General features: G+C 44.1%; 2 protein-coding genes across 3 annotated transcripts; one reads left to right on the top strand and one right to left on the bottom strand.

Annotated features, from left to right (window-relative positions):
- The first annotated feature begins 330 nt into the window (after window positions 1–330).
- On the top strand, window positions 331–7,978 carry DNAJA1 (DnaJ heat shock protein family (Hsp40) member A1). 2 transcript variants are annotated; one of them, XM_017816400.1, is made up of 8 exons: window positions 331–588; window positions 681–858; window positions 1,982–2,086; window positions 2,188–2,415; window positions 3,794–3,908; window positions 5,826–5,941; window positions 6,523–6,623; window positions 7,370–7,978. In XM_017816400.1, the coding sequence occupies exons 1-8, from the start codon at window positions 457–459 to the stop codon at window positions 7,586–7,588; spliced, it is 1,194 nt and encodes a 397-aa protein (XP_017671889.1). In that variant the 5' UTR covers window positions 331–456; the 3' UTR covers window positions 7,589–7,978. The 2 variants fall into 2 exon arrangements, with proteins under 2 accessions (XP_017671889.1, XP_017671890.1); XM_017816401.1 differs by lacking the exon at window positions 7,370–7,978 and adding an exon at window positions 6,897–7,363 and having other exon boundaries at window positions 367–588.
- Window positions 7,979–16,338: 8,360 nt separating this feature from the next.
- On the bottom strand, window positions 16,339–25,412 carry SMU1 (DNA replication regulator and spliceosomal factor). Its single transcript, XM_017816460.1, has 12 exons — window positions 25,276–25,412; window positions 24,913–25,123; window positions 24,667–24,819; window positions 23,926–24,036; window positions 23,371–23,499; window positions 22,509–22,628; window positions 22,039–22,155; window positions 21,705–21,832; window positions 20,935–21,061; window positions 19,506–19,673; window positions 19,073–19,225; window positions 16,339–18,475 (listed from the first exon to the last, which is right to left on the bottom strand). Exons 1-12 carry the CDS (start codon window positions 25,299–25,301, stop codon window positions 18,377–18,379), a joined length of 1,542 nt encoding a protein of 513 aa, XP_017671949.1. The 5' UTR covers window positions 25,302–25,412; the 3' UTR covers window positions 16,339–18,376.
- Between the last annotated feature and the right edge of the window lie 1,137 nt (window positions 25,413–26,549).

Genomic DNA, 26,549 nt, shown 5'->3' on the forward strand with positions numbered 1-26,549 from the left:
GCGAGGCCAGACCCGCGTAGGACGGGGGCAGGGAAAGGGCGCGGAGCGGTGCCGGGAGGGCGGAGGCAGGGCCGGCGCTGCTAGCCTGTGCCGCTCGGTGCCTTCGCTGAGGGGGGCGAGGCCCGACCGGCGCGCAGGCGCGACGCGATGCGCACGCGGGGCAGGGCGGGAGTCACCGCCCGCGCGCGCCGGGGGCGGCGAGAGCGGGCGCTGATTGGCCAGCCGCGCTCACCTCCTCAGCAGCCATTGGCGGGCCGCCCGCCCGGGCCCGGCGAGGGGCGGGGGCGGGACTTCCGGGGCGGGGCAGGGCGGGGCCGTGCGAAGAGCGGCGGGGCTGCGGGACCGGCCCGAACTTTCCAGAAGAGTCGGGAGCGGCGCCGCCAAGTGCGGGATCTCCGCCCGCAGCCCCGGCCGCCTCCCGCCGCCGCTGCCGCCGCCACCGCCGCCACCGCCATCATGGTGAAGGAGACCACCTACTACGACGTGCTGGGCGTGAAGCCCAACGCGTCCGCCGAGGAGCTGAAGAAGGCCTACCGCAAGCTCGCGCTCAAGTACCACCCGGACAAGAACCCCAATGAGGGCGAGAAGGTCGGGGCGGGGCGGGACAGGGCGGAGGGAGCGGGGCGGGAGTCCCGCCGGGGGAGCCCGCAGATGTCCGAGTGCCCGTGTCTCTCGCGCAGTTCAAGCAGATCTCCCAAGCCTACGAGGTGCTGTCAGACCCGAAGAAGAGGGAGCTGTATGACAAAGGAGGCGAGCAGGCCATCAAGGAGGGCGGCTCCGGGGGCGGCTTCGGGTCCCCCATGGACATATTCGATATGTTCTTCGGCGGCGGAGGGAGGATGCAGAGAGAGAGACGAGGTAAGGTGCCGGCTCTCCGACAGTTTCTCAGGGTGCGCGCGGTGGTAGACAGATCAGAGTCTGCCATGAGAGTGCCCTGGATGTAAGAATTGAAAGAGAGTTAAAGGGAAGTTACAGGCTTAATCTCAAAATCGAAGAAAACTGTTGTCCCTTAATGCCTGAGACTGCAGGGGAGAGAAGACATTTGTTTCCTACGGTGGTAGTTTGGTTTGCCGTTCATTGTCCCCTGTTAATCGCTAACCAGGCGTCATTGTGTTTGGGCAGCCTTTACCAGAGTGTAATCCTAGCTGTCAATAGGCCGAATAGGAAATATAAGGGTTAAGTAGCTTAATATGATTTGATAGCCCTGCTACTGTAAGCGTAGTGCCTAAATGTGCATTTCATGTTTAATTGCAAGCAACTGCATCTAAATAAGATATCAGAATCAAGTTCAGTCTGTGGAACCTTTTATCTTCCTGCGCTGTTCAGTGGAGTTAAGTTGAAGCTGCAGCAAAATGCTGTTCAGCAGTTAAGCTCCAGATTAATCACACTGGGAAAAATTCTAAACTGGTTAAGAGCAGTGCTGACCCCATCACGTCTTGGTGCAGATCTGGTGACAAAGGGAAGAAAGAAGAATTTGTATGAAAGTGTTATAGTGTTGTAGCAAAATACTCCTAGTAAGCCAGAGCTAAACTAAGCCTGCAGCACCTAAAGTTCTAAGGAATTCCTGAGTGCAAGAATGTAATTGCTTAATTCTGTTTCCAGAAAGTCCCCTGGTGAGAGGAAAAAGTGCTGGAGCACAGATTCCAGGCAGTGTCTCCCACTTCCTTATAGGACAGATGTTCAGTGACCTTGTTAAAACTGAGTCCTTCATTATATAAGTTAAATGGCTGAGGTTCTGTATATTTTGTTTCTGTTACTGTTTTTGCTTTCACAGAAAGTCTCTTCTAAGGGCAAAGCCATTAGAATTGTTACCTGACTTGAAATCAGATGGGAAGGGGCTATTGACTAATGCCAGCAAAACAAGACAAAGTTCTATTGAAACAAAATGTTAAAGCCCAAAGACTGTGTCGTGACTTGAGCATGGAGACGTGGGAAGCTGGAGACCAAGCTTACAGACTTAAATATCTGTTTTCTTTTGCAGGTAAAAACGTGGTCCACCAACTGTCAGTAAGTTTAGAAGATATGTACAATGGTGCGATGAGGAAACTTGCACTGCAGAAAAACGTTATCTGTGACAAATGTGAAGGTAACTGTGAAACTGAAACTAAACATAACTTGCTTTTAAAGTTGTCGGCGTGTTTTTTTTCTGGCAGCACATAACGGTCTGTCTTCAAATTTCATTGTCAGGTCGTGGTGGCAAGAAAGGGGCAGTAGAATGCTGCCCTAATTGCAGGGGATCAGGCATGCAGATCAGAATTCACCAGATCGGGCCAGGAATGGTGCAGCAAATCCAGTCTGTGTGCATGGAGTGTCAGGGGCACGGAGAGCGTATCAGCCCCAAGGACCGGTGTAAGAGCTGCAATGGCAGGAAAATTGTTAGAGAGAAGAAGATCCTAGAAGTGCACATTGACAAAGGTGAGGTGTCTTACTAAGGTGAAGTATTGAACTTGGATGTACTGACTGACTTTGCAGCTCTAAAACGGAAGCTTTAGAAAATACATGGTGTTTATTTGGTGAGTAACACTGATGAATACACATACAGTAAAGTTGCCTGTTGCTGCCTTTTTTGAAGTGGGAGACTGTTTTCTAGGGAAGGTCGACTACTTCTATGTTCCCTTCTAAAACCTGTGCACATAACTAAGAATGAATTTTAGAACTGTATTATTGTAAGAGATGAATTATTTTTGAGTTCACTGTAAGCACAGTTCATAGTCAGGAAGCCTAATCAGGTTTCAGTGCCCGTAGGGAAACCCCGCAGACTCCGATCACTTCTGCTGTGTTTCAGTGTGAAGGGGAACCAGGTCTGCTACAGTAACAGGGCGCTGAGACAGTGCTAAGCCTCTTGTGCTTAGAATTCTGGTGGCTGCACAACCCTGACAGTGCTGCTCAGTGTGGGTACTCCTTCCCTGCCTGGCAAAATGCAGCTCCACACACAAACCCTCACAGTGGTGGGTGAACGCGGCAGTATTGGATGGCAAATGCACCTCTGTTGAGGGGGCTGCTCAAAAGCTGGTGGGAGAAGTCTCTGGAGTAGTCCAGCTTCTAAGACAGAGCAAGCTTACTACACATGGCTTCTACAGGCTTGCTCCTGATTATCAGCTGCAACTGTTGTATGTGTAAGCGTAGCTTGTGCAATGCTGAATTTGTTTTTAACAAGGAAAATCCTACAATAATAGTAAATATGAGGACTAAGAGGGGTATAATACTGATGTTTCGAACAGGAAAATCTCTGAGAAGAGTGTCTTTTCCTTTCTAGAAATATAGGCTTATTTAGCATTAGGAAGCTAGAAGTTTTGGTAGACGCACTTTTTTGTGGGTGAAAGGAGTGTCTGACATGAGGGTTACAGTCCACTAGAAGTGCTTCTTCAACTTGGCAGGCACTGAGATGATGTTTCATAAGGAGATGTGCCACGTATTTCTAAAACTGAAGTAGCTTATTGGTCACTTGCTCTCAAAATGGAGTTTGTACACAGTGTTGCTGTTTTATTTTTAGTACTTGTGTGTATAATGAAAATTTTATGGTATTCCCCTTAAAGAGTTTTATCTTGGTGGCTGTTTTGACAGTACAATTAAGCTTAGTGACCTTCAGCCATAATATTGATTCAGATTAGCCAACACTAAGGTTGGACACGTGAGTGGATTAAAAACAAAAAGAATTCTTCAAGGGAAGATCCTGATGTTCTTGTTTAAAGATCCAGAGATTTCTTGATACCAGCTTGTGTCTATAAAAGTGTTTCTTGTTGGTGCTTTTCACTTAAAAATAAGGAAAATGTTTATTTGTTTTCTGCAATAGGAATGAAGGATGGTCAGAAAATAACATTCCATGGTGAAGGGGACCAAGAGCCAGGTCTGGAGCCAGGGGATATTATTATTGTATTGGATCAAAAAGACCATTCTGTATTTACAAGGTAAAAACTCTTGAATCCTCTTGTGTTAACTTCTGGTGCCTACTGGAGTTTCAGTGGATATGATCATGTGACTGGAACTCACTGAGTTTGTTTGGGTGGCCAGAGGAGCACCGAGGTGCAGGAATTCTGGTGCAAATAGTCTCAGCCACGTGTGTTCTAGTAGCATGAGAGAATTGTTTGTGAGCTTTGGCAGAGTAAGGGGATAGAAGACAAACAGAACCAGTTATAGTAATTAAGACTTTACAGGTCTTTAATTTTAAGAATTCTTAAAATACTGAGATTTTGTGTGGTAGATTTGAGTATTTGTGACTCTTTCCTTGGTCACTTTGGGATGGCATTCTATTACTTAGCTCAGAAAATTACCATTTCCTATAGGCAGCTGTTTATTGTCTGCTTGGCCTCAAGGCATGGAAAACTTGGAGTGTGTTCACATTTGTTTGGGGATCTTACTTATGACAAACTCACTCAGTATAGCCTGCACCCTTCTGATCAAAGGTGGTTTCCCTCAATTCATTTCCTGCCTGAGTGCTGTGGGCAGGGTAGTTGGTCCTGCCCGTTTTTTTATTGTGAATGCAGAAGTGACTCAAGCAGCGTTGACCACATGTCAGCTATTTCACGTTACCAGACAGTCCTGCTCAGTGTTGCACACCTTGCTCTTTCAAGTTGCTGTTTGTGGAAGGGGTCTGTGCAGTGCATTTTGGCCCAGTTAAAAGCACTGCTGTTCATCTTGCAGAAATGCGTTGTACTTGATGTCGTGCTGCTTCTGTTCAGAGCAGTTAAAAGGGAATCAGTCAGTTTAGACGAAGCATTTATTTGTTTCAGCACCTGCCACTGACCTTGTAAATAGGAACAGTGAGCCAAAGGTTCCTGGGAAACCTGTGGCTGGTCTGCCTGACTCTTTTGCATGGTGCTGAGCTCTTGAAGCTGGTGCCAGAATTCTATGCCAAAGAACACTGAGCTCACAGGTTAAGAATCAGTTCTGTTTGCTTTGGATAAGCTTACTCAGCTGATTTTTCTTAACTTCCAGTGAAACCAGACACTGAATCAGATGTGCCTAACTGTTCTCATGGTTTCCTGGGTCTTGAAGTCAGAATTCTGCTAGATTATTTTTGTCCATCTTTCTGCCCACTGCCTTCAGTTCTAGTGTCCTTAGATCACCCTTGATATTACTGGTTTTGTGGGGTTATGCTGAGGTCATGCTCTCGCGCAAGTGGGATGTTCCTCCTCTCCTGTCAAGAGTCTAAAATTAGCTTTTCGTGCAAGTCTCCTTCCAGAGACCTTTCAAATACAGGGTAAGTGCTACAAGTTCTTTCAATAGGCTGGACGATTTTGTAGCTTCTGAACATGTAAACATCACTAGCACTGCCATACTGAAGCCACAATAGGCAGTAGTTAAAGGAATTCACACGACCTATTCCAGGTACTTCTTGGTGCTTTCTAAAAGGTACTTGCATCATTACGCAGAGGCCATCACCGTTTCAGACTTCCCTAGTAACAGATCTTCAAGAGTGAGTGTAACATATTAACATAGAGTAAGGTGGTACACTTAAGAAAATGAAGGTAGGGATTAATTGTTGGAGGGTTTATGAGGCTGAGAGATCATTTTTTTCTTAGAATTGGAAAGGAACAGGGAAGTGAAACTGGATGCAAGTGAGCCTTGCTATATGTATTTATTTTCAGTAAACACTTCTACACTTTAGTTAGCTTGATGTGATCAGTAATGGCTCTCTGTGGGTATCATTCCAGTAATTACTGGCTTGAAATGCTACATCAGTATTTGGTATTCTTTATTTAAGTGCCTGAGCTTCTATTAACATTACAGCTTATTGTCATTTCCAAGTTAAATACTGAGATTGGGTATGATCCTTTTACTGTTTCTGCCTATCTGTGACTGTTGTTTGTTTGGTTCTGCCTTAGACGAGATGAAGATCTTCTTCTGGCTATGGATATTCAACTGGTGGAAGCACTCTGTGGCTTTCAAAAGCCTATCACAACGTTGGATAACAGAACTATCATCATTACCTCCCATCCTGGTAAGAGTTGCTTTACTTTCTGTTGGAAGTCCTAGCGCAAGGTGAATGTGAGCTGGAAACGAAAGGAACAGAAACATCCAGCTTTGATGTACAAGGGATGTATGCTGGTATCAAGCTCTTTTCCCTAGTCTTTACAGTACAAATCATGAAATAAAAAGGGAGTTTTGGAAAGCAGTCAGCAGTAACTTTTTCTTTGCATGACATAGTAACAGACCTTACCTCATGGACATACTTGTATCCTGAGGATACCTCATGAGAATTGAAGGGCGTGGGTCTCTGAAAACCACTTTTTCGGCCTTGGAAGTGATGGAACACTTAATAAATTTGTAAGTATGTTTCCTTTGGGAAGCATAACAAGGTTACAGATTTAATTTAGTATCAACCTCCTTTCCTACTCAGATATTACAGGCAGTAAGTCCCTGTTAGACTACTACATAGTGGTGTAGGTGCCTAACCACAGTATAGAAACCTATGTAAATATTAAAGGGACTTAAAACTAAAGCTGCTTCTGTTGCCTGCATATATCTCTTCCCTTTTTTTTTTTTTTTTTGTGTGATCTTTTTGTTTTGCTTTGTTTTTAGGCCAGGTAGTTGAGCATGGGGCTATTAAGTGTGTGTTGAATGAAGGTATGCCAATTTATCGCAGACCATATGAAAAAGGACGTCTGATCATAGAATTCAGGGTAAGTGGGTCAAATCACTTCCATGGCATAGTACAGGACTGAATATCTATCCAAAATTTAATCTCTAAGCATTACCTCAGTCAAGAAGAGATACCAGTAATCAGATGTTCTGGTTTGGTGTTTGTTTTTTACAATGAGTGAGAACACGTAATCCATCAAACAGAATTACAGTTCAGAACAAAGAGAGAACTTCCTACACACTCTATGCTGAAAGTACCAGAGGAATTTCTTCAGTGACCTTGTGAATTTCCTTTTGTTTCACATATTCTTTAGGAAGGATGGATGAGTAACTTCAACTTCTGTGCTGGAGCAGAAGAGTAGGCTGGAAAATGATGATTTCTTCGCTGGGGAGAAGCTAATGCTGAGAGCTGTAGCAGCAGGCTCTGTCTGCTATGGCTTAGAAGATATTTAACCATATCTGTAATGTTAACATTTTGTGTTTATATATACAAATATATAGTTTTATATGTTATTATATGTATCTTATATATAGTTTGGTTCTAGGCTGATTCCAGAGGGCAGCCTGAGGCAGAAGAAATGTATTGGTTGAGTTGCCAGAGTTAGAAACTAACTTCATACAGGCATTAAAAAATAGCTTAGTGATGTTGATAATTTCTTTAAGCTCTGGATTTAAGTGATCTGTGATGATAAAGCTGATTTTGGCAGATGTTTGACCTGTATGTAGGAGCGATGGTAAAAGACCAGTTCAGACAGACTTGAGTAACCCCAGTTCTTGATGATTTCAGGTCAACTTCCCAGAGAGTGGCTTCCTCTCCTCAGACAAGCTGTCTTTACTCGAAAAACTGCTACCTACAAGGCAGGAAATAGAAGAAACCGAGGAAATGGAACAGGTGGATTTAGTGGACTTTGATCCATCTCAAAAGAGAAAACACCACTATAATGGAGAAGTGTATGAAGATGATGAGCATCAGCCTAAAGGTGGTGTTCAATGCCAGACATCGTAAATGGGCCAGTGAATAACTTGTGATGCTTGTTTTGTATGCAGTAGTGGATGAGTGAAGGACTACAGACAGTTCGCCCTCACCTCCTGCTATATGTTGTTCTATCCAGCCATAGTTATTTCTAAAAGCATAAAGGAATAAACTAAATAATTAAACTGACTTTGCAATTTGTATAAAGCTCCAGGATGCAAGCTCCAATGAAGTTGATTGCACTTCACCCCTGACTCTTGGTCCAGAAAACTCCCTTACCTGCTTGTCTTTTCTTCCAAACCTTGTAATTCCTGTATGTGTGCAATTGCCCAAGCTTAAACTTTTAAGATTCTGTGGTGTGCTTTTTAGGAATTTTAGATCTTATACTCTGTGAATAAAGTATGCACAAGTACTTACAATCCATGGTAAGACGTAGTTAAGTTTTGTACCAATTAGGATAACAATGTTTTGGGCTTATACTGTTGTTTGTTAAAGGGGCACTCGCTCTAATGCAGCCATGTGATACATGAAGCTGACGTGGATGTGGTCAGTCTCCACAGGCCCATTGAAGCCATGTGATCCACTAGCTTTGCTTAAGGTCAGATAGTCCCTTCCTGTGCCAGCACTAGTCCTGACCCCAGAGCTCGATGTGGAGCTTGCTTTGCTTCACCAGTGACTCCTGTTTGGCTGCTGTCCTGCACCACACTGCCTCTGGAGCCAGCGCTTGCTTGGAGCTTCCTTCGCTACTGCGAATTAGTGAACATCTCTAGGCTTTATCAGCACACATGTGGCTTGGGATCTGTCACACTGCTGCTTGATTTCCACCTTGGTTACTGAAATCAGATATCCCTCAGTGGTGTGTCATGGAAAGCAGTGATGGCCCTTTTGGTGGGTATATGTGATCCTGCAGAGGAGAGAAGCTTAGTGAATACAACCAACCGATGCATATGGGATGTTCTGAAATTAATGTATTGTGTGCATTATTTTAAACTGAATCTTGGAAATTCTGTATGAATGTTCTAATTATTGTAGATGAAGCGTTTCCGATATAATTACAAAATGGCTCATTGCCTCCTTTCTTAGACCAGATGTTGGTTTAAAGACACCACCCCCTTCTTTTTAGACAGCTATTCACAGAAAAAATCTTAGCAAAAACCTTTCAGAAAATATGCTGAGAAGACAGGCCCAGATTTAACCTCTAGTGTGGTGCTTTAGTCTTGTGCAGCCATCTGGCTTGGGACAGAGCTTATGCTTTTCATACTGCTTTGAAGCAAAAGTGTCACAAAGAGAACTCTTGTAAATAGCTGCTACGTGACAGTACATGTGTTGTAACTTGAATATCTGGAAACTCTTAGAAGACAGCTCTAGCTCTTCTAAGTGTTACAGGTGTCATTTTATAAAGACAGCTGTCACCATGGGTTTTGTACCTGAAATGTAGTTCCCTTTCAGGTATCCACAGAGCAGCAATCATCTGCATGTTTCCCCTGCTTTTTTGTTTTCTTTATTCTACTCAGCAGAAATAAAATCCTGTAGGCAAAATGTTTTTCCAAATTCTGCTTTGAATGAGCTCATCAGTGAGCTGTACAAATGTGACGAGAGCCTGTGCTCTATTTGAGGGATGGTTTGTTTGAGTGAAGGGCAGAAACAAAGTAATCCTAGCTCTGTCTAGAGAGCTCAGCTCTCTTGAGACTGCACAGCTGTCTTGAGACTTAAACAGCAGTAAAATATGCTACTTTTTTTTACATGTTTATTTTTTTCCCTTAAGCACGGGATCAAAACAGCAAGGGCAAACAACACCTATTTTGCTTTGAGGATGAGAAGGGAACATTATTTTGCTTCAGATGACTGTGTATTATTTAAAAAAAAATCACAAAAACGCAGGGGAAAAAAAAAAAAAGCCAGCATTCCATAGCCTTATTTTCCCAACACCACTTCCATTTTGCTTTCACCACACCCACAGCCACACAGTTGAGGTAATGGTCTTGACTTACTTTTCAGACCACGGATGATTCTGTTTCATGCTTGGTAACACCAGAGGGGATGGGCCAGGTCTAGATTCCACGAGAAGCTGCCTCTGGAAGCCTTAGCAGAGCAGTCCAGGGAAAGATCATACTACTAATGCAGGAAGGGCAGCAGAAACACCACCAGTTTAGGATTCTGCTTTGAAATGAGCTGGTGACTGACGTAAAATCTGTGTCCCAAAGAAATACTGGCAGCATTAGAGGGAGTTTTTGGCAAAAAGCACTAGTCAATGATGGCAAGAGCTAGCGAGAAGGACCCAGCCCTTAGACCTTCAGGTACAAGGTGTGGCCTCTTCCAAGCTTCTTTCTTGTCCCGTGATATTCTAGGTATTATACAGTTGCAGCAAGCAGCAAAACATGTTCTTTGCCACTGAAAAATAAGACATTTTTTCTGACTTCTTGTTGCTTTATGTGGAATACAGTTTCCCATTTTGGGAAATGAAAGGACAGCTGTAGAAATTGAGGCCACAGTAGCACAAAATAGCTGTTTCCATGACTACCAGTGTAGTAATCTGACGTGTTGTTACCTGAGTTGATGCTTGCAGTCACTTCCAGTGTTTTAACACCACCAAATTCATACATTCAACTCGATAGTCTAGTCTATTATTATTCTTTCCACTCTGCACCAGGCATCTGAGACTTTTTTTTCCCCCAGAAATCTTGCAGCTCCACTATTGCACAAGTTTGCTGTGAAACAGAACACCCACTGCAGACTCATTTAAGAGCCTGCTCTCATTTTTGCTTCTGCTTTCAGAGCCCTTAAAAAAACAGGTCCTTTCCTCCCCATAGCTTTGAATACCTGCTACCCAGCAGCAGCGCAAGAAGTTTGCTCAGCCTAGGGGAGTAAACTGAATTATCCCAAATCTGCTCTGAACTTGCAGTGTGATGCAAGGTCAAGCAAGCAAGCAACTCGCCCCTGTGACTTCTTCATTGGCGACTTCATCTGCGAAGACATGTTTATGGTTGATTACTGCTTAGAGCATTGGCAAGGCACACTGAGAAGGGAGGTTTGATTTAAACCATTTTTTCCAAAAACACACGAAAACAAAAGAAACAAAACCAAAGAAATGCCAGACCGAATGTTGTCTTAGGAGGTAAGATGAGTGCTATTACAGTGCTCAAAGAATGGGGGACTTCAACTACCCTGAAAACTGCTGTCAGGAAAACACAGCGGGACATAATAACAGTAACACAGGTAGATCCACGCCTCAGGTAAGTGCTAAGTGCTCTCTGCCATAATGATGGGCACTCAGCTCAGAGGCTGATGAAGTGTTGTGGCAGGTGGCTAAATTACAAGAGACAGTTAATATACTCTGCAGTATTAGAGGGACAAAGCAGAGGTAGGTAAGTAGGTTCAGAACCATCCACTCGCAGTGGACACCACCAAGCATGAGGCACCTTGGACATGGTGACGCACAAAAGCAGGGCTCCAATTCAACCTCCACCATCCAGACCAAAGCCAGATACGATATACCTATTAAAGGCTCTAGATGTCCATGAGCAAGGCCAACAAGGAGAACCTGCACTAGCAGTGCACGGTGGTTACTGTAAAAGGAAATGTTGAGTGAGCGTGGTGGGTGACTCTCTGTTAAGGGGCACTGGGGCACCCACCTACTAGCCTGATAAAGAGTCGTGGGGAGTTTGCTGCCTCTTGGGAGCTGAGATCCGTGACGTTGTCAGGAGGGAACACCAAACTGTCAAAAGCACAGACTACTACCCACTATTACTTTTTCATGTGGGTGCAAATGACACCACAAGCCAAAAAATAGGTAGGATCAAGGAAAACCATAAAGGCCTGGTGAGGCAGATGAGAAACATTGGTGCTCAAGTCATCTTCTCATTTTTCTTCCTGGTTAGAGGAATTGGGACAGCCAGAAGCAGATGCACAGTGCAGATCAATGTTCTTGTGTCTGGTGCTATTGAGAAGGTTTGGGCTTTTGTAACAATGGGTTGTGCTTTAATGATTGTAGCCTGCTAGTGAGAAATGGGATCTTTGGCAGCAGGCCGGCCAGTTTGGTGAGATAGGCTTTAAACTGAAGGACTCAGGCTTGGAGTCCAAAGTGGCAATGCTTTTGCCATTGCTTCCCCCTGGGGAGTAGGTCATACCAACCAGTGCAGTGACAGATGTTCCTTGGCTGCCTCTCAAGTTGAGGACCAAAGAGCTAACCACAACAAGGATGTTTTTGGTTATGGTGAATCCTCTTACTCCCCCTTCTAGGGAACCTCATTGCTTGATCCTCTCTGAAATGCCTGTACACAAACATATGCAGCATGGGGAATAAACAAGAACTGGAAATCTATGTGCAGTCATAGGCCATGATCTCATTGCAGCTATTGAGACGTGGTGGGATAGCTCATGACTGGAATGTTGTCATGGTTGAGTATGTACTTTTTAGAAATTATAAGTCAGAGAGGTGAGATGATAAACTTACTCTACCCAGGGACAGATAAACCAGTTGAGAGTTTATGGGTGAGAATTGCCCAGTGTGCCCTGGCAGCCAGGAGGGCCAAACATGTCCTGGGGGGGCATCAAACAAAACATCACCAACCGGTCGAGGGAGGGGATTGTCTCGCTGTGCTCTGACCTGGGGCAGCCTCACCTTGAATATTGTGTGCAGTTTTGGGTGCAAAATATAAGAAAGATATTAAGCTACTAGAGAATGTCCAAAGAAGGGCGATGAAGATGGTGAAGGGCCTTGAAAGGAAGCCATGTGAGGATGGGCTGAGGTCACCTCACCATGAGGAAGAACTTCTTTACATCGAGGGTGCAGAGCACTGGAACAGGCTGCCCAGGGAGATCATGGAGTCTCCCTCTCTGAAGACATTCAAAACCCACCTGCTCTAGGTGACCCTGCCTTGGTGGAGGGGGGGAAGACTAGATAATCTCCAGAGGTTCATTCCAACCCTAAAAATTCTGTGATAATCAGTTCAGGAGTGCATCAATGAGAACTTCCTGACCCAAGTGATAGAGGAACCAACGAGGAGTGGTGCTCTGTTGGACCTCATACTCAAAAACAAAGGGCTTGTTGGGATTGTCAAGATCAAAGGCAGCCTTGGCTGCAATGACCATGAGATGGTGGGGTTCAGGATCCTGAGATGAAGGAAGAGGATAAAATGCAAGTTCTCAGCTCTGGACCAGGAGAGCAGACTTTGGTCTCTCTGAAGATCTGCTTTGGAAGTACCCCGAGGGATAAGGCTCTGGAGTGAAGAAGGGCCCAAGAAAGCTGGTTAATATTCAAGGTTCACCTCTCATAGGCTCAAGAGCAGTCCCTTCCAGTGAACAGGAAGTGAGGCAAAAATGGCAGGAGGTCTGTGTAGATCCACAAGGAACTCCTGGCTACACAAAAAGGAATCATCTGGAGGATGAGTAACCAGGGTTGAGTTGAGTGGGGAGGAGCACCAATATGTTGTTTGGGCATCCAGGGATGAAGCTATGAAAGTTAAAGCTCAACTGGAGCTAAATCTGGTCAGGGACATCAAAGACAACAAGCGCCTCTATAAGTACAAAAGTGGGAAAGAGTAGGGAAAATGTGGGCCTGTTACTGAATTAGATGGGGCATCTGGTCACACAGGACATAGAAAAGACTGAAGTACTGAATATCTTCTTTACCTCAGTCTTACTGATTACATGGGCCCTCAGAGAATCCCAGGTCCCAGAGACCAAGGGGAAAATCTGGAGCAAGGATGAGGTACCCTTGGTGGAAGAGGATAGGTCACGGAAGACCTAGGAAACTGGACAAACACATGTCCACGGGCCCCAGTGGGATGCACCCACAAGTGCTGTGGGAGTGGCAGATGTCATCGCAAGGCCCCTCTTGACAATCTTTGATTGATCATGGTATCTGGGAGAAGTGCCCAAAGACTCATGGAAAGTAAATGTCTCATCTGTCTTTGAGAAGGGCAAGACAGAGGAACTAAAGGTCTGTTAGCCTTACCTTGATCCCTTGGAAAGTAATGGAGCAGCTAACCTGGAAACCATTTCCAGGCACATCAAGAACAAGAAAACCATCGTTTGTCAGCATGGCTTCACCAAGGGGAAGTCATGCTTAACCAAAGTGATATGTTTTTATGATGAAACAACCGAACTGGTGCATGACAGGAGAGCAGCGGTTGTTGTCTATCCGGACCTCTGTAAGGCCTTTGGCACTGTCTCCCTTAAGATACACACAGACAACCTGTTGATGTATGGGACAGGTGAGCAGTGAGGTGGACTGAAAACTGGCTGTATGGCCAAACCCACAGGGTGGTGATCAATGCAACGAAGCCCAGTTGGAGGGCAGTGAATAGCGATGGATCCCAGGGGTCAGTACTGGCACCAGTCCTGTCTAACATCCTCATTAATAATCTAGACAATTGGACAACATATTCCTTCAGCAAGCTTGCAGATGACACAAAACTACAGAGGAGTAGCTAATACAAGAGAGGGTTCTGTTGCCACCCAGAGGGACCTGAAGAGTTCAGAGAAATGGGCTGACAAGAACCTCAGGAAGTCCAAGGGGAAGCGCAAAGTTCTGCATCTGGGGAGGCACAACTCAATGCAACAGCCCATGCTGTGGGGCACTCAGCTGGAAAGCAGCAGAGAAGGAACCTGGGGGTCCTGGTGGACACCAAGGTCATACATGAACAAGTAATGTGCCCTTTTTGGAAAGAAGATTAATGCTGTCCTGGTTGGCAGCAAGTAGAGGGACGTGATCCTTCCCATCTACTCAGCAAGGGCTAGGCCACATCTGGAATGTGTGTCTGGTTTTGAGTTCCCCAATACAAGAGGGACCTTGTTGTACTGGAGAGAGTTCAGTAAAGGGTCACAAAGATGCTGAAGGGACAGGACTGTCTCTGTTATGGGGAAAGGCTAAGAGGGCTAGGACTGTTCAGCCTGGAGAAGACTCAAGGGGAATCTCACTGATGTGCAGAAATACCTGAAGGGAGGGTGCAAATAAGAACAGGCTCTGACGAGCAGTACCCAGCGACAGGAGGCAATGGGAATAGACTGAAACACAGGAGGTTCCCTCTGAGTATCTGGGAACTCTTTTTACTGGGGGTGACTGGGCACTGGTACAGGCTGCTCAGGGAGGTGGTAGAGTCTCCATCCTTCCAACATCAGACATCCTGTCGTTCTGTGAATAAAACTTGCAAGAACATTTACTTCTAATTTGGGAAGACAGGAAAGGCTTAACTAGCTTCAACAGCACATGCCTGTTCCCAGACAAGCAAATGCCATTTCCTGCCCAACAAAGGCAGTTATCAAAAGAATTTGTTACTACACAGGGAGAAGTTTTATACACTAGGGGAAATAAAGAAACTGAAGAGGGTTTCATTACTCTTTTTCATGATACAAGTACCTGTTAAAATAAAATTGTTATGCCTCCACCTCTTGCTCCATGAGGAGTCAAAGAATTCCCATAACTCCTACTCTGCCCCCAAAATAAAGCATTTAACCACCTTTCTCCCTAGGATTCACCTAAAGCCTGTGCTTTTTTTCCGGATAGCAAGACCCAAGTTTGCTCAGCCTGTCTTTCACGAGTCATTATGACCCAGAAGGTCATAGGGTTTATTTACAACTACCCAGTGAACATACGGGGGCCCATACCATCAACAGGAGCTGGAGATGGAGTAACCATGCTTAAGGACTCCCAAAACCCACACAGACTAGGCAGAAAGTGAAGAAAAGCTGTACACAAAAAGTATTTATAGCTGACTGCTGGCATCATTTTTCCTATAAATCTATGCAACATCTTTTTTTTTTTTCACACAAATTGAACACTGGTCCTGTCAAGATGACTCACATCAGAGGCAGGCCCTCTTACTGAGGGTCCTGGTTCAAAACCCCCTGCAGAACACAGAATCAGAGATTCATGAGGGCTGACAGGCAATCCTGGAGGCCATCTACTCTCTCAGGTGAGAATTCACCTGCTTTACAAGACATTCACAAAGAATCCACTGCTGTTGAGATCAAGTCTTCCGTTTTCAGGTGGTCTCCCCAGATTTTACTAGGGAGGGTTTGATTTTTGTTTGTGGATGTCAAGCTCGTAATAATTGCCATCAGCTATTATATCTATGTGACATTCCTAGGATACAGTGCATTGCCCTTTTTTAAGAACACAGCTATTCTTTTGCATCCCTTTGCACTTCTCATTGTGCTCTATTTGATCTCGCTAGCATGGGGATGGGAGCGAAACAAACCCAGGACTTCACGTCTTCATATCTAATGTTTATTTTCTTTTTCCATTAGCTGTTTTTGACAGTAAAAAAAAAAAAAAAAAAGATACAGGTGAGATATGAGTGTTACGTAAAGAAATTATATGGAATAAGGGGTGGAGAATGTAGTGGGGTTGGTTTTTTGGATTTTTTAGGCCTTCCTTAGCACCGGGGTGAGAAATCTAAGGAAGTATTCCATATCATCCCTTTCCGTAACACAACATATAAAAAGGTGCAGATAATAGAGTTCACTCTCTTCACTCTTCCAGTGGCTGAAGGTGATAGGTCTCTCTGGAGATGGTTTTTGCTTGTATAGGCCAGGGCCTGCTGCTCCGACCTGCCGTTACCTCCGTTCCCTTCGGGAGGTGTGGGGAGTTAGTTCTGCTGCCTCGTTCAAGGAAATATTTAATTAGTTTTTATTTATTCGCTAGCTCGCTATTAACGGTGCATCTTTGGAGGAATATTCACCACATGGCACAACTCCCCCCCACCCCGACATTTTGCACTTCTCCATGTATGACAGAACTTGACGTTTCCAAACAAAACAATTCAAGAACAAAGCAAAGCCCACGGGTGAACAATGTTTTCTTTAATATGAGTCAAAGCACTAGATGTTGCCTTGTTCCAGTCTTACAGAGAGGTAAGTGGCATAACACCCGGGTGGTTGTCCAGAGAGAAAAATGTCTTCCTAGATTTAAAAAACTAACATTTACTTTAAAAAAATTCCATTTTAATTTAAAAAAAAGAAAAAAATTCACATTTTCAAGAGTAAGGCTACATTTTTGTGTCAACTGTCAGCTATTTTACAAATTACAGCTGTAGCCCAGGAAATAAGTTTTACCACTGCCCTTTCATAAGTACTGGTAAATATCACCCTTTTGTCTTGAGTATTTAATGCAATAAACTGAAACTCTTCAAAGAAAAGCATAAGAAAGGCCAGAGTTTCTTACATTTTTAAGCTAGAGAATGTATTCCAACCTTTAAACACTAAAATTCTGACAGTTTTATTTGCTGTAACTACTTTTCTCTTAGAGAACAATGTAAGATACAGTTTTCATTGAGGATTAGCAGTTCTGTGTAATCTGAAGACAAAATGAACCACAAGTTAGCTAGTATTAAAAATATTTTGTCATGATCTTCTGTATCAAAAGTACTAATTGCCAATGGAGCCTGTCAGATGTGTCACTGTTAGATATTTCTGTCTTTTCAGGCAGGAAAAATAATCACTTTTTGCTATCTAAAAAAAACCCTCTACTGATGTATTTAAGGAAGTAAAAAAACAACTTGGGAATTAAAACATCACAGCTAAACAGAGAACTAAACACTACAGTTTAATTAGTGCACTGAACAAGCAATGCTATGTGAGAATTCCAGCTGAACTTTTTCTGCATTCCCTGGACCACTATAGACATAGACAAAATACTTGAATTGGAACTAATTTATTTAATCAAACAGAAATCATCACTGTTTGAAAGATTACTGTGGCAGGAACGCATTCTACAAGAGATGAGGACAGAACACAGCACAGCAGATTCACACCTACAAGCGTTTCACTCATCATTACAGGAGAAACCTCATCTTCTGCATCGTAGAAAAGACATGGTCAGATTCTGGTGCACACTCACAACAGTGTACATTAGACAGGATCTCAAAGCATAAAATCATTTGCTCCAAACTGAGCATATGAAGAACCTGAAAGTGTCTTTTTATCTGTGGGACCTAAGTATCACCTTGACTAGGTCCACAGGCATATGAAATTGAAAAAAAAGAAAATCTTACAAATAATTATTAAAAGCATTATCATAGCACTAGGAACTCAGCCTATGTAAACCAACTTTTGCAGGTTTTAAAATATTGATCCCCTAAAGCCTGTTTCAGTTACAACTGGTCTGAAGACATTTTGCACTTACAGGAAGAGAGTACTTATACCTTTTAATCTAGAAGTGAAATAAAAAAAAAAAAACAAAAAAACAAAAAACAAAAAACACCCACAACTGTATCTCATTGCCAGATCAGGCAGGTTTATAGTTTACAGCAGGAAGTGCTGGCAGATGAGGAAGCATAGTTTCATTCTGAGGAAGCTGTGTGACACTACTTTCCAATATAATTGGGAAAATGATAGTGAAAATTGAACACAGCAAAACCCAATGAACTAGAAATGGCCTTGCCTTCAAGCTGAAGTGTAGCCTCATGTGCATTCCAGAAAAACTATGCTTATGTTTCAGCAGTGTGAAAGAAACAGCTTTCCCACTCCACATTTCACTCAAATTTAAAAAAAAAAAAAAAAAAAAAAAATTTGCTGTATTTTAGGAAGTCAGCAACCACTCATAAGTGTGCCTACTTCCTGGCTCATTCAACTTTTACGAACATTGTAGGAAGGGTACAGACTTCAGGAGACACAAAAGCACTCTCACCAAAGTCACTTTGACTACTCTGATAAAAATAAGTACATGAAATTAAGCAACGGTGTATTTAAGCATTTCTCTGGAAACCCTAACTAAAAATTGAGCAAGTATCATACTCTGCACATTTAGATCTTGTTAAAGCACAAACGCCAATAACCCACAACTAACAGGCACGCTTCAGAGCTGGCTGTGACATCCACCTATGGCTTCCAGAGTTTGAGGAGGCCATCTTCACTGTAAGTGGCAATCAGGTTCTGGTGGGGGTGATGAGCAATGCCAATGACATCCTTTTCATGAACCTAGAGAATAAGCAGAAAGATGCGTCAAAAGAGCCTTCCTTTAGCAGATTCGAGGCAAATATTCTCTTCAAACAAGAACTAGAGGAAAGCTGGACTGAGTTTTAACATACCGCCCAACAACAAATTCCAGTCACAACAATTTTTGTGACGTGGCAGTTACTTTTTGCTGGGCAAGGGGAGGTTCAGTGAAAGCTTACATCCACAGAAATCCACAAAATTTAAGTGTTCCTTGTCAAATTCAGACATTCAATCTGGTATTCCTTTTTAGTTCAATCCAAGCCAAATTTAAGCCTGACAGCTTTACATCTGACAGCTTGGTCAGATCCTCCCCCAGCTGGAGCCCAGGACAAGACATGCTCTCATTCAAATAGGTTTGACCCAATTCACTCCTGGCTTGGTGGGTAAATATTTTTCTAACTTTTACAATCAAATGGTTCTACAAAACCAAACGCATTCTACAGCCAAATGTTCTGCAATATGTCTGTTACCAATTGCAGCTGTTTCCTTGGTCTGAGACTACTCTTTATGGAAGTCATGGTGAATAGTTACATCCTCCTTGTGTTTAAACTCTGCAAAAGTTCAAAGCCAAAAACTTACAGTCAGAGTTCTCTCCAGCTTGCCGGTCACTGTGCTGAAGCAGTAAAGCACAAAATCTTCACCAACACAGTAGATCCATTCACCGCGAGGTGAAAGCGCACAGCAGACAAAGTCACCACCTTCTCTCTTACCAGAGCTAAAGCTTCTTACAATCTGTAAAGACACCCCCCCAGAAATAATTGCCAGGATTAAACAGCAGCACCATTACACTATTCAGGGCAAAAATATTTAAGCGGTACTAGGTCTGCTTAGAACACAAGATCTCTCCACAGCTAAAAGTGCTTTCTGCATTCTATAAACTGAGTACAGAATAGTTTGTCCAGAAAGCAAACCAGAGAAATCAGGTTTAACCCAACACTAGGTTATTAACCAGGGTTTTCTGCATTCTAGAAATGACAGAGAAACTTTAAAGGATGCCAGTAAGATCACATACTTGTCCTTGCATATTCATGATGACAACTGTATTCGATCTGTTGCAAACAACGAAGTGTTCTGGGTTTTTAGGCAGCAGAATGACACCGTTCACAGTAATGTCTGTCCCAGCAGTGCTGCCAAGAGACTTGAAGGTGTTTGAGCACTCTGTTGTCTTCACATTCCAAACCTAGTTTTAAAAACAAACATGAAACCAATTAGCTTTAAAAAATTAAAACAAGAATGAGCTGATAGAGAATTCAGAATTTTTAAGGCTCCTGGAGGGAAATATGAATCCCAAAAGTTATAGTTTAATGCAGAATTTGAGAAAGAAAGTTATCACATCTATTATGAAGTGTGAACACCATGACTAACTTCACTACAACTGAACTGTAGGTGAATTTCCATTACCCAAATTCTACCTGGCTCCCTTACTTTAAGCATATTCCCTAAGGGGTGAGTCCAGACATCCTTTCTGCATTTAGCTGGTATCTGTGAATATATGTGTAACCTCTGCACATGCAATCTGCTTTACACAAGACTGACATGAAAACTGCAGACAAAGCAAAGCCTCACTGCTATTACTGAGAGGGACATCCCAGTTTACAGCTGCCTCAGGCTCAACACCAGCTGTTTAGAAACAGGAAACGGAACTACTTGTTTAATATTTAAAATGTCCTTCATCATCTGTGAAATATTTTTGCTGTTTACCTACTAGTACAATCAAAAGAAACCACCTTCTTACGCTATTCCCACGACTGGGGCAGTCAAGCAAAGGGTGCCAGTCTGAAGTAACATTCCATTTGATACGAGCAAATCTATCACAGTTTCCCAGGCACATGTATGAACAGGATCTGTTTGCCCACCCTCAGTCCACTACATCGATGCTCTACTTAATAAATAAATAAATATAGAAACAACTACATTAACCAAATAAGTGAGTAATACCCTCTATGCAATAATGCTTTACTCCTCTTAACTACTTCACACTGTGCAGTTTCACTCTTTCCTGAGACTAAAAGCCAGACCTGTCATCAGCTTCATTGATGTCAAATTACCCAGCTTACACAGCAAGGGGCTCCTAAGCAACAAGAAACAAACAGGTGACCAACACAGTAAGAAAATACAACTACTCCAGAGAAGGGAATCCCCAGGTCCTAGGACAAGAGGTGTCACAGTCAACATGTCTAGAATAAAGCAGAACAGGCAGATAAGTCCTGCACTTTTGTCCCCCTTTCACAAATGTAGCAGAGACGGGCTCTGCAACAGACTGTAAGCACAGCATGTGATGCCGTCAGTTCTCACACAAATCTAGAGTGAAGGTCACAGGCAGACTCACTACTGCAGGTAACCCCAAGTTCTTCTCCAGAGACTGCAGCAACTATAACAAATCAGCTAGAAGAAAGCAAGAGTCTGAATGTGTTATTCACAAAGGGTAAATGCTACCTTACCTTCACTGTGCCGTCAGAGGAGGCGCTGATAATGTAGTGGCCATCCTGGGTAAAAGTAGCTTCATTGACAAAGGAGGAATGACCACGGAATTCCTTCAAAGTTTTCCCAGATTTTAAACCATGAATCCTGTCAGGAAACACAGGTGCAAACCAGTGAGTAAATTCCACTCAGTAACAAGACACCAAGTAGGCGCAAGATCAGAACTACTGCATTACACAAACATTAAGCAACACCTCCGAGATGCTAAAAGTTGCAGGAAAAAGGGTTTGATGAGGTTGCTGCTGCCTGGTAACTTAAGATTAGAACAGAGTTTTTATAACTATTTGCTTAACATCACTATCCAACATGTTTTTAAAGAATAAACAGAGTCAAGTTCTTCTCAAAGGCCCACGGCTGAAGTACAAAAGGCAAAAGATACACGTTAAAAAGGAAAAAAAAAAAAAAAATCATTATCAAACCAACCCAAAACATTTTTTCCTATTTCCAAACAGGATTTTCCCCAAAAGAACTGTAGAGCCCTAGACAGATTCCAAGAGAAGCAATAGGAGCAATAGGGTCTTCAACCACGGAGATCTTGAAAACTCAGCTGGACAAGGCCCTGAGCAAACCACCCTAACTGAAAGGCTCATTGTACTTTGAGAAGCTTAGTGGACTAAAGACCTGTACAGGTACCTTCTAAATTAAATTATTTTATAGTTTAGCTGCTTAATGTGAAAATTCTGTTTTCATTTCTCCCCCACTGTAGCTCACACTTTCTCAGTTTATTTACCTGATTGTCTGATCAAAAGAAGCACTAAGAATCTGGCTGCTGTCTTTAGAGAAGCTGAGGCATGTAACACCTTTACTGTGTGCTCGTTCAAATCTTCTCAGGCACTGACCACTCTGGATTTTCCACACCTGAAGAGGAAAAGACCAAATGAAATAAAAGTGGTTACTCTGCTATGAGGTCACAGAAGCTTAAACACCAAAGCCAATATAAGTATCTGTTTCTGAGCCATGCTAAACTTCATTTATTTTTATATGGGATGGCAATGTTCCTGCAATTGCAAAGTAATCTTTTTGGTCACCGTCTCTCCCAATATACAGTACAAAAAGATTTGTACCTTGATCTTTCCGTCCTGTGCTCCAGTTGCTAGCATTTCTGTATCTCTGCTGAAGCACATGCACAGCACTGCATCATCCATCATCATAAAGTTATCTTGTGCCTGGTACTTCAGATCCTAAACAAAAGCAGAAGATACCTATTTTAAGGCAAAGTACAAAAGTACAGCAGTTTTAACTTACAGTTACATTTTATAACCTATCGTCAAACAGACTTCACAGCTTTGTAATGCAGGATTCAAAGGCAACAACAATGATGCAGAGAAGTAAAAAAAATTTATCACAGAGGGAAATCTGTGACAGACCAAACAGTAAAACCCACGTAAATGTACCAGACTGATATGTGAATCGCCTAAGCAGACAACCTTCTCAGGTCCAAATTCCCTGACAAACGAAAATAAACAAAATCTCAAAGAATAAATTCAGGTGCTCTGACAAATGAACCATTCGTGTGAAATAAGGAGTAGCTTACCTTCCTAATCTTCCCAGTAGTGAAGTTCCACACTTCAATGAAGCCATCGACAGAGCCAGTAACCAGGTACTGTCCATCTGGAGAAAACCGAGCACACTCCACGTGCGACTTCTGCCCAAACTGTTTTATAGAAGAACATAAGCAAAACTTGATGAGCAACTTAAAAGGAACAACTCATTAAAACAAAACTGTAGTCTCATTTTGATGGTAAAAATGCAGTATTTTGTACAGGTATGCACTCACAAATTTAATGCTCCTTAGTACAAGTTGCTTCACTTGGAGTGATGTTTCTTCAGTGTAATTTTTACAGGGAATGTTTGATATTTTTTTATATCCAATTTTTAAATTTCCAAGTTTTTAAATACAAGTGACCATGACAACTGAATACAGAAAAAAAAGTCTTCACTAATCAAAATAAAAATACAAGATCAGCACTGGTAAACAAAACAAGTTCTAATAAAGCTGTTACTGAACACCACAAATTGATTTCACAAGTTCTGACTCGTGGCTTCTAAAAAACAGTTTAAGATACAAGTATTTCCTTGCACAGACAAAGAAGGAGACTATGCAAACTTCTGGAAACTGATTGATTCTGAACTGTGAAGCCAAAGAAACAGCACATTTATCTTAATCACAAATACCATAAGCACTCAATCCTGTTAAAAGACCTCATCTCAGACTCTCATGAAGAAAAGTCTCCCGAAGAGATAAAGCATGGAGTAGAAAGGGGGAGGGGAAAAGGAGGGGGGAGATGACTTACAACAAAAAGAACAGAAGAATTCAGAAGATTCACCCTTATCTCCCAACACAAAGCACAGGAAGGAACAAGTAGCAGTAACATACATAAAAGCAAATACATCACCTTAATATGCCTGCTCAGCTGTGTAGGGAACTTTTCTTCTTCTACATCTTTCACAGCTGCTTTGCCTCTGAACAAGTCAATTGTCATACCAGGAGGAAGCAGGCCCTGATGCTGCTGCCATTTCAGTGCCTTTAAAAGAGTTAAAAGACATCAGCATTAGGTATCAGTTAACACAGACATACGATATACGAAATAGTGTCTGCACAGAGTATCAACAAAAACATTCTGAGAACCAAAAATGGGCTGAAAGCACAACAGGAACAGTGTGTGTTATAGAATGTTATTTTCAAAGTGTATTCTATGTGCTGAATATTTATTCTGTTGGAAGAAGTCTACTGTTGGAGTGATGACTTTTCCTAAAGCAGCTAAATCCTTGCGACATGGAAAAAATTTAATTTTTAACTATTTACCACATTTAAATTTACCACATGTCAATGTGTAACATCTGAGCCTTACTTTTACAGAGTTGGAAACTCAACTACACCATAGCTAGTTTTCTGCAGCAGAGATCTAAGGAAGCTGACACAGCTACTGAAATACTTTTCCAAGACTTACCTGCCCCAACAGTGCCATGAGACGGGATGGAGGTACCACACTGACTTCTCCAGCCAAAGCTTGTGCAATAGCAGCTCTCCGCTTCTCTTTGCTGCTCCCATCTGGGTATGCCTAGAGAGAAGGTATTTTTATGAGGTGATTATTCCAAAGCATAATTATTTTTTTCCGCAAAAACCTCTGTTGCTCTGAATCGAAGCCCCTTCCATATCAATTTTCTACCAGACCTCCAAAACTCTCTTCTCTTTAATACCCACCCTTGAAACACTCAGGCTACAGAATCATAGAATTCTCAGGGTTGGAAAAGACCTCCAGGATCAGTCCACTAACCAAGTTAGCCAATAACCTAACAGGCCTTCACCAAAAATGTCAGACTGACATCATCAGACTGAAATAACCAGTAAGAAATAATGCCTTGCTACTATACAGTAGTATTTTTGTTGGCACAAGGTGCCTTTTTTTCTGCTGTCCTACATAAGACAGAAAAAGCGAAGTATAGATGTCATCCTGTGGCAGGACACACGTATACACCCCTGAACTACCACTGCTCTGGTGCTGTCTCATGATCAAGTGCCAAGCACCATTTCCTTAACACTTCATGAAACATATAAAATCTTTAAACTGGGAAACTGCAGGTTCTCACTCCCAGAGATAAGGAAAAGAGACTCCCTGAGCCATCAGCGACTTGGGCTGACGCTGGGGGTCATGCAGGAGAGCAGAAATCTTTAAGAGAGCACAACATACCTCACGAGGATCAAAGTAGGACCTGGCCAGAAGGTTTTCCAGGTGGATGTAGCGCTCAGGCTGGGTTTGTTTCAGCATGATCATGGGATCTGTCTGCCTCAGCAGGGACCTGGCAGCCCCCAGTTCCCGGAGCTCGATCAGCTCCAGTACAACCTGCACCAAGAGACACGTCTGCATTAGCATGGAGAACACCACAGAGACTCCCACGCAGACTGAAGAGCCCGTACGAGCCCCGTGCTCGCTCACCTGCTCGTAGAGGTCGATAAGGGTCTTGTCAGGCAGCTTCAGCGACTGTATGGCCTGCAGCACCGTGTCCCAGTGCCCGCTGTTGATGTCCGCCACGAAGCTCTCGATACTGTCCACGGTGTTGAGGGACACGGTGGTCTCCTCCTGCAGGGTGGCGAGCGCCCGGTGGAGGCTGTTCTCCTTCAGGTACTGCATAATGAGCCGGATCACGCTGTGGGGAAAGGCACAGCGAGCGCTCAGACCAGGCATGGCGCACACGGGGCCGCCGAGGCCGTGGCCGCGGCCGCCAACCCCCCTTGCGCCCCGCGCCACCGACCCCCCCTCCCCGCGCCGCTGCCCCCCCCCCTTTGCCGCCACACGTACTCGGAGGACTCGATTTCAATCGACATCTTGAGCCGCTGCTGCCGCTACTGCCGCTGCCGCTAACGCCGATACTGTCGCTACCGCCGCTGGTGCCGCCGCCGCCGCGCAAGGCCTTCTGCCAGCACTTCCGCCAGGCGTCCTAACGTCACTTCCGCCAGACCTTCCACTTCAGCCCCGCGGGGCCCCCACGCCGGACGCCGATGACATCACTTGGCGGGGCGGGGCCCGCGCGCGGACAGCCCCCCTAGCTGTGGCGCGGCTCTGGCGCCCCCTGGGGGCCGCGTGGCGGCACCGCGGCAGGGGCTCCCGGCGCGGCCGTCGGGGCGAGGACACGGTCCGGGAACGCGGGCGGTCCGGCTGCCTCCCACGGAGCTGCAGCACAGCGCCATCCGGCTGGACATCAGCCAGCAGCGTGCCCAGATGGGCCAGAAGGCCAGTGGCATCCTGGCCTGTACCAGGAATACTGTGGCCGCCGGGGCCAGGGCAGGGATTGCCCCCTGTATGTGGCCCCCGTAAGGCCGCACCTCGAGTTCTGTGTCCAGGTCTGGGCCCCTCCCTTCAGGAAAGACTTTGAGGTGCTGGAGCAGGTCCAGAGAAGGACAACAGAGCTGGGGAAGGGTCTGGAGCACAAATCCTACGGGGAGCAGCTGAGGCAGGTGGGAGAAAATGTTGCTCCGGGGTGACCGTATTGCTCTCTAGAACTACCTGGAAGGAGGTTAAAGCCAGGTGAGGGTCAGTCTCTTCTCCCAGGTAATTAGTGACATGAGGAGAGGACAGAGCCCCAGGCTGCATCAGGGGAGGTTTAGTTTGGACATCAGGAGGAATTTCACAGAAAAGGTGATCAGATATTGGGATGGACTGCCCAGGGAGGTGGTGGAGTCACCGTCCTTGGAGGTGTTTAAGGAAGGATTGGACATGGCACTTAGTGCCGTGGTCTAGTGGACACGGTGGTGTTCAGTCACAGGTTGGACTCAGAGATCTGAGAGGTCTTTTCCAGTCTAATTGATTCTGTGATTCCACCCTCTGTCTTTCGTTCATTGGGATCTCAGAGGATGCCCTGTGGTGACACAGACATGTCAGGCTGCATCCTGGCATGGACACGGAACAGTTCCTTGTCCTCCTGCTGCTTTGCACATGCAGGTTTGCAGGTGCAAGTCAGGGGTATTACTTGCAGCTTGCAAGTCTTAATAAGCCATTGTGAGCTTTGCATTTCAAGAGTGTGGTCATGTATGAAAGAATGACAGTACACAAAGTAATATCTCACGAGTAAGGAA

This window comes from Lepidothrix coronata, unplaced genomic scaffold (genome assembly GCF_001604755.1).
Source record: "Lepidothrix coronata isolate B3197 unplaced genomic scaffold, Lepidothrix_coronata-1.0 Scaffold55, whole genome shotgun sequence".
NCBI classification, from domain to species: domain Eukaryota; kingdom Metazoa; phylum Chordata; class Aves; order Passeriformes; family Pipridae; genus Lepidothrix; species Lepidothrix coronata.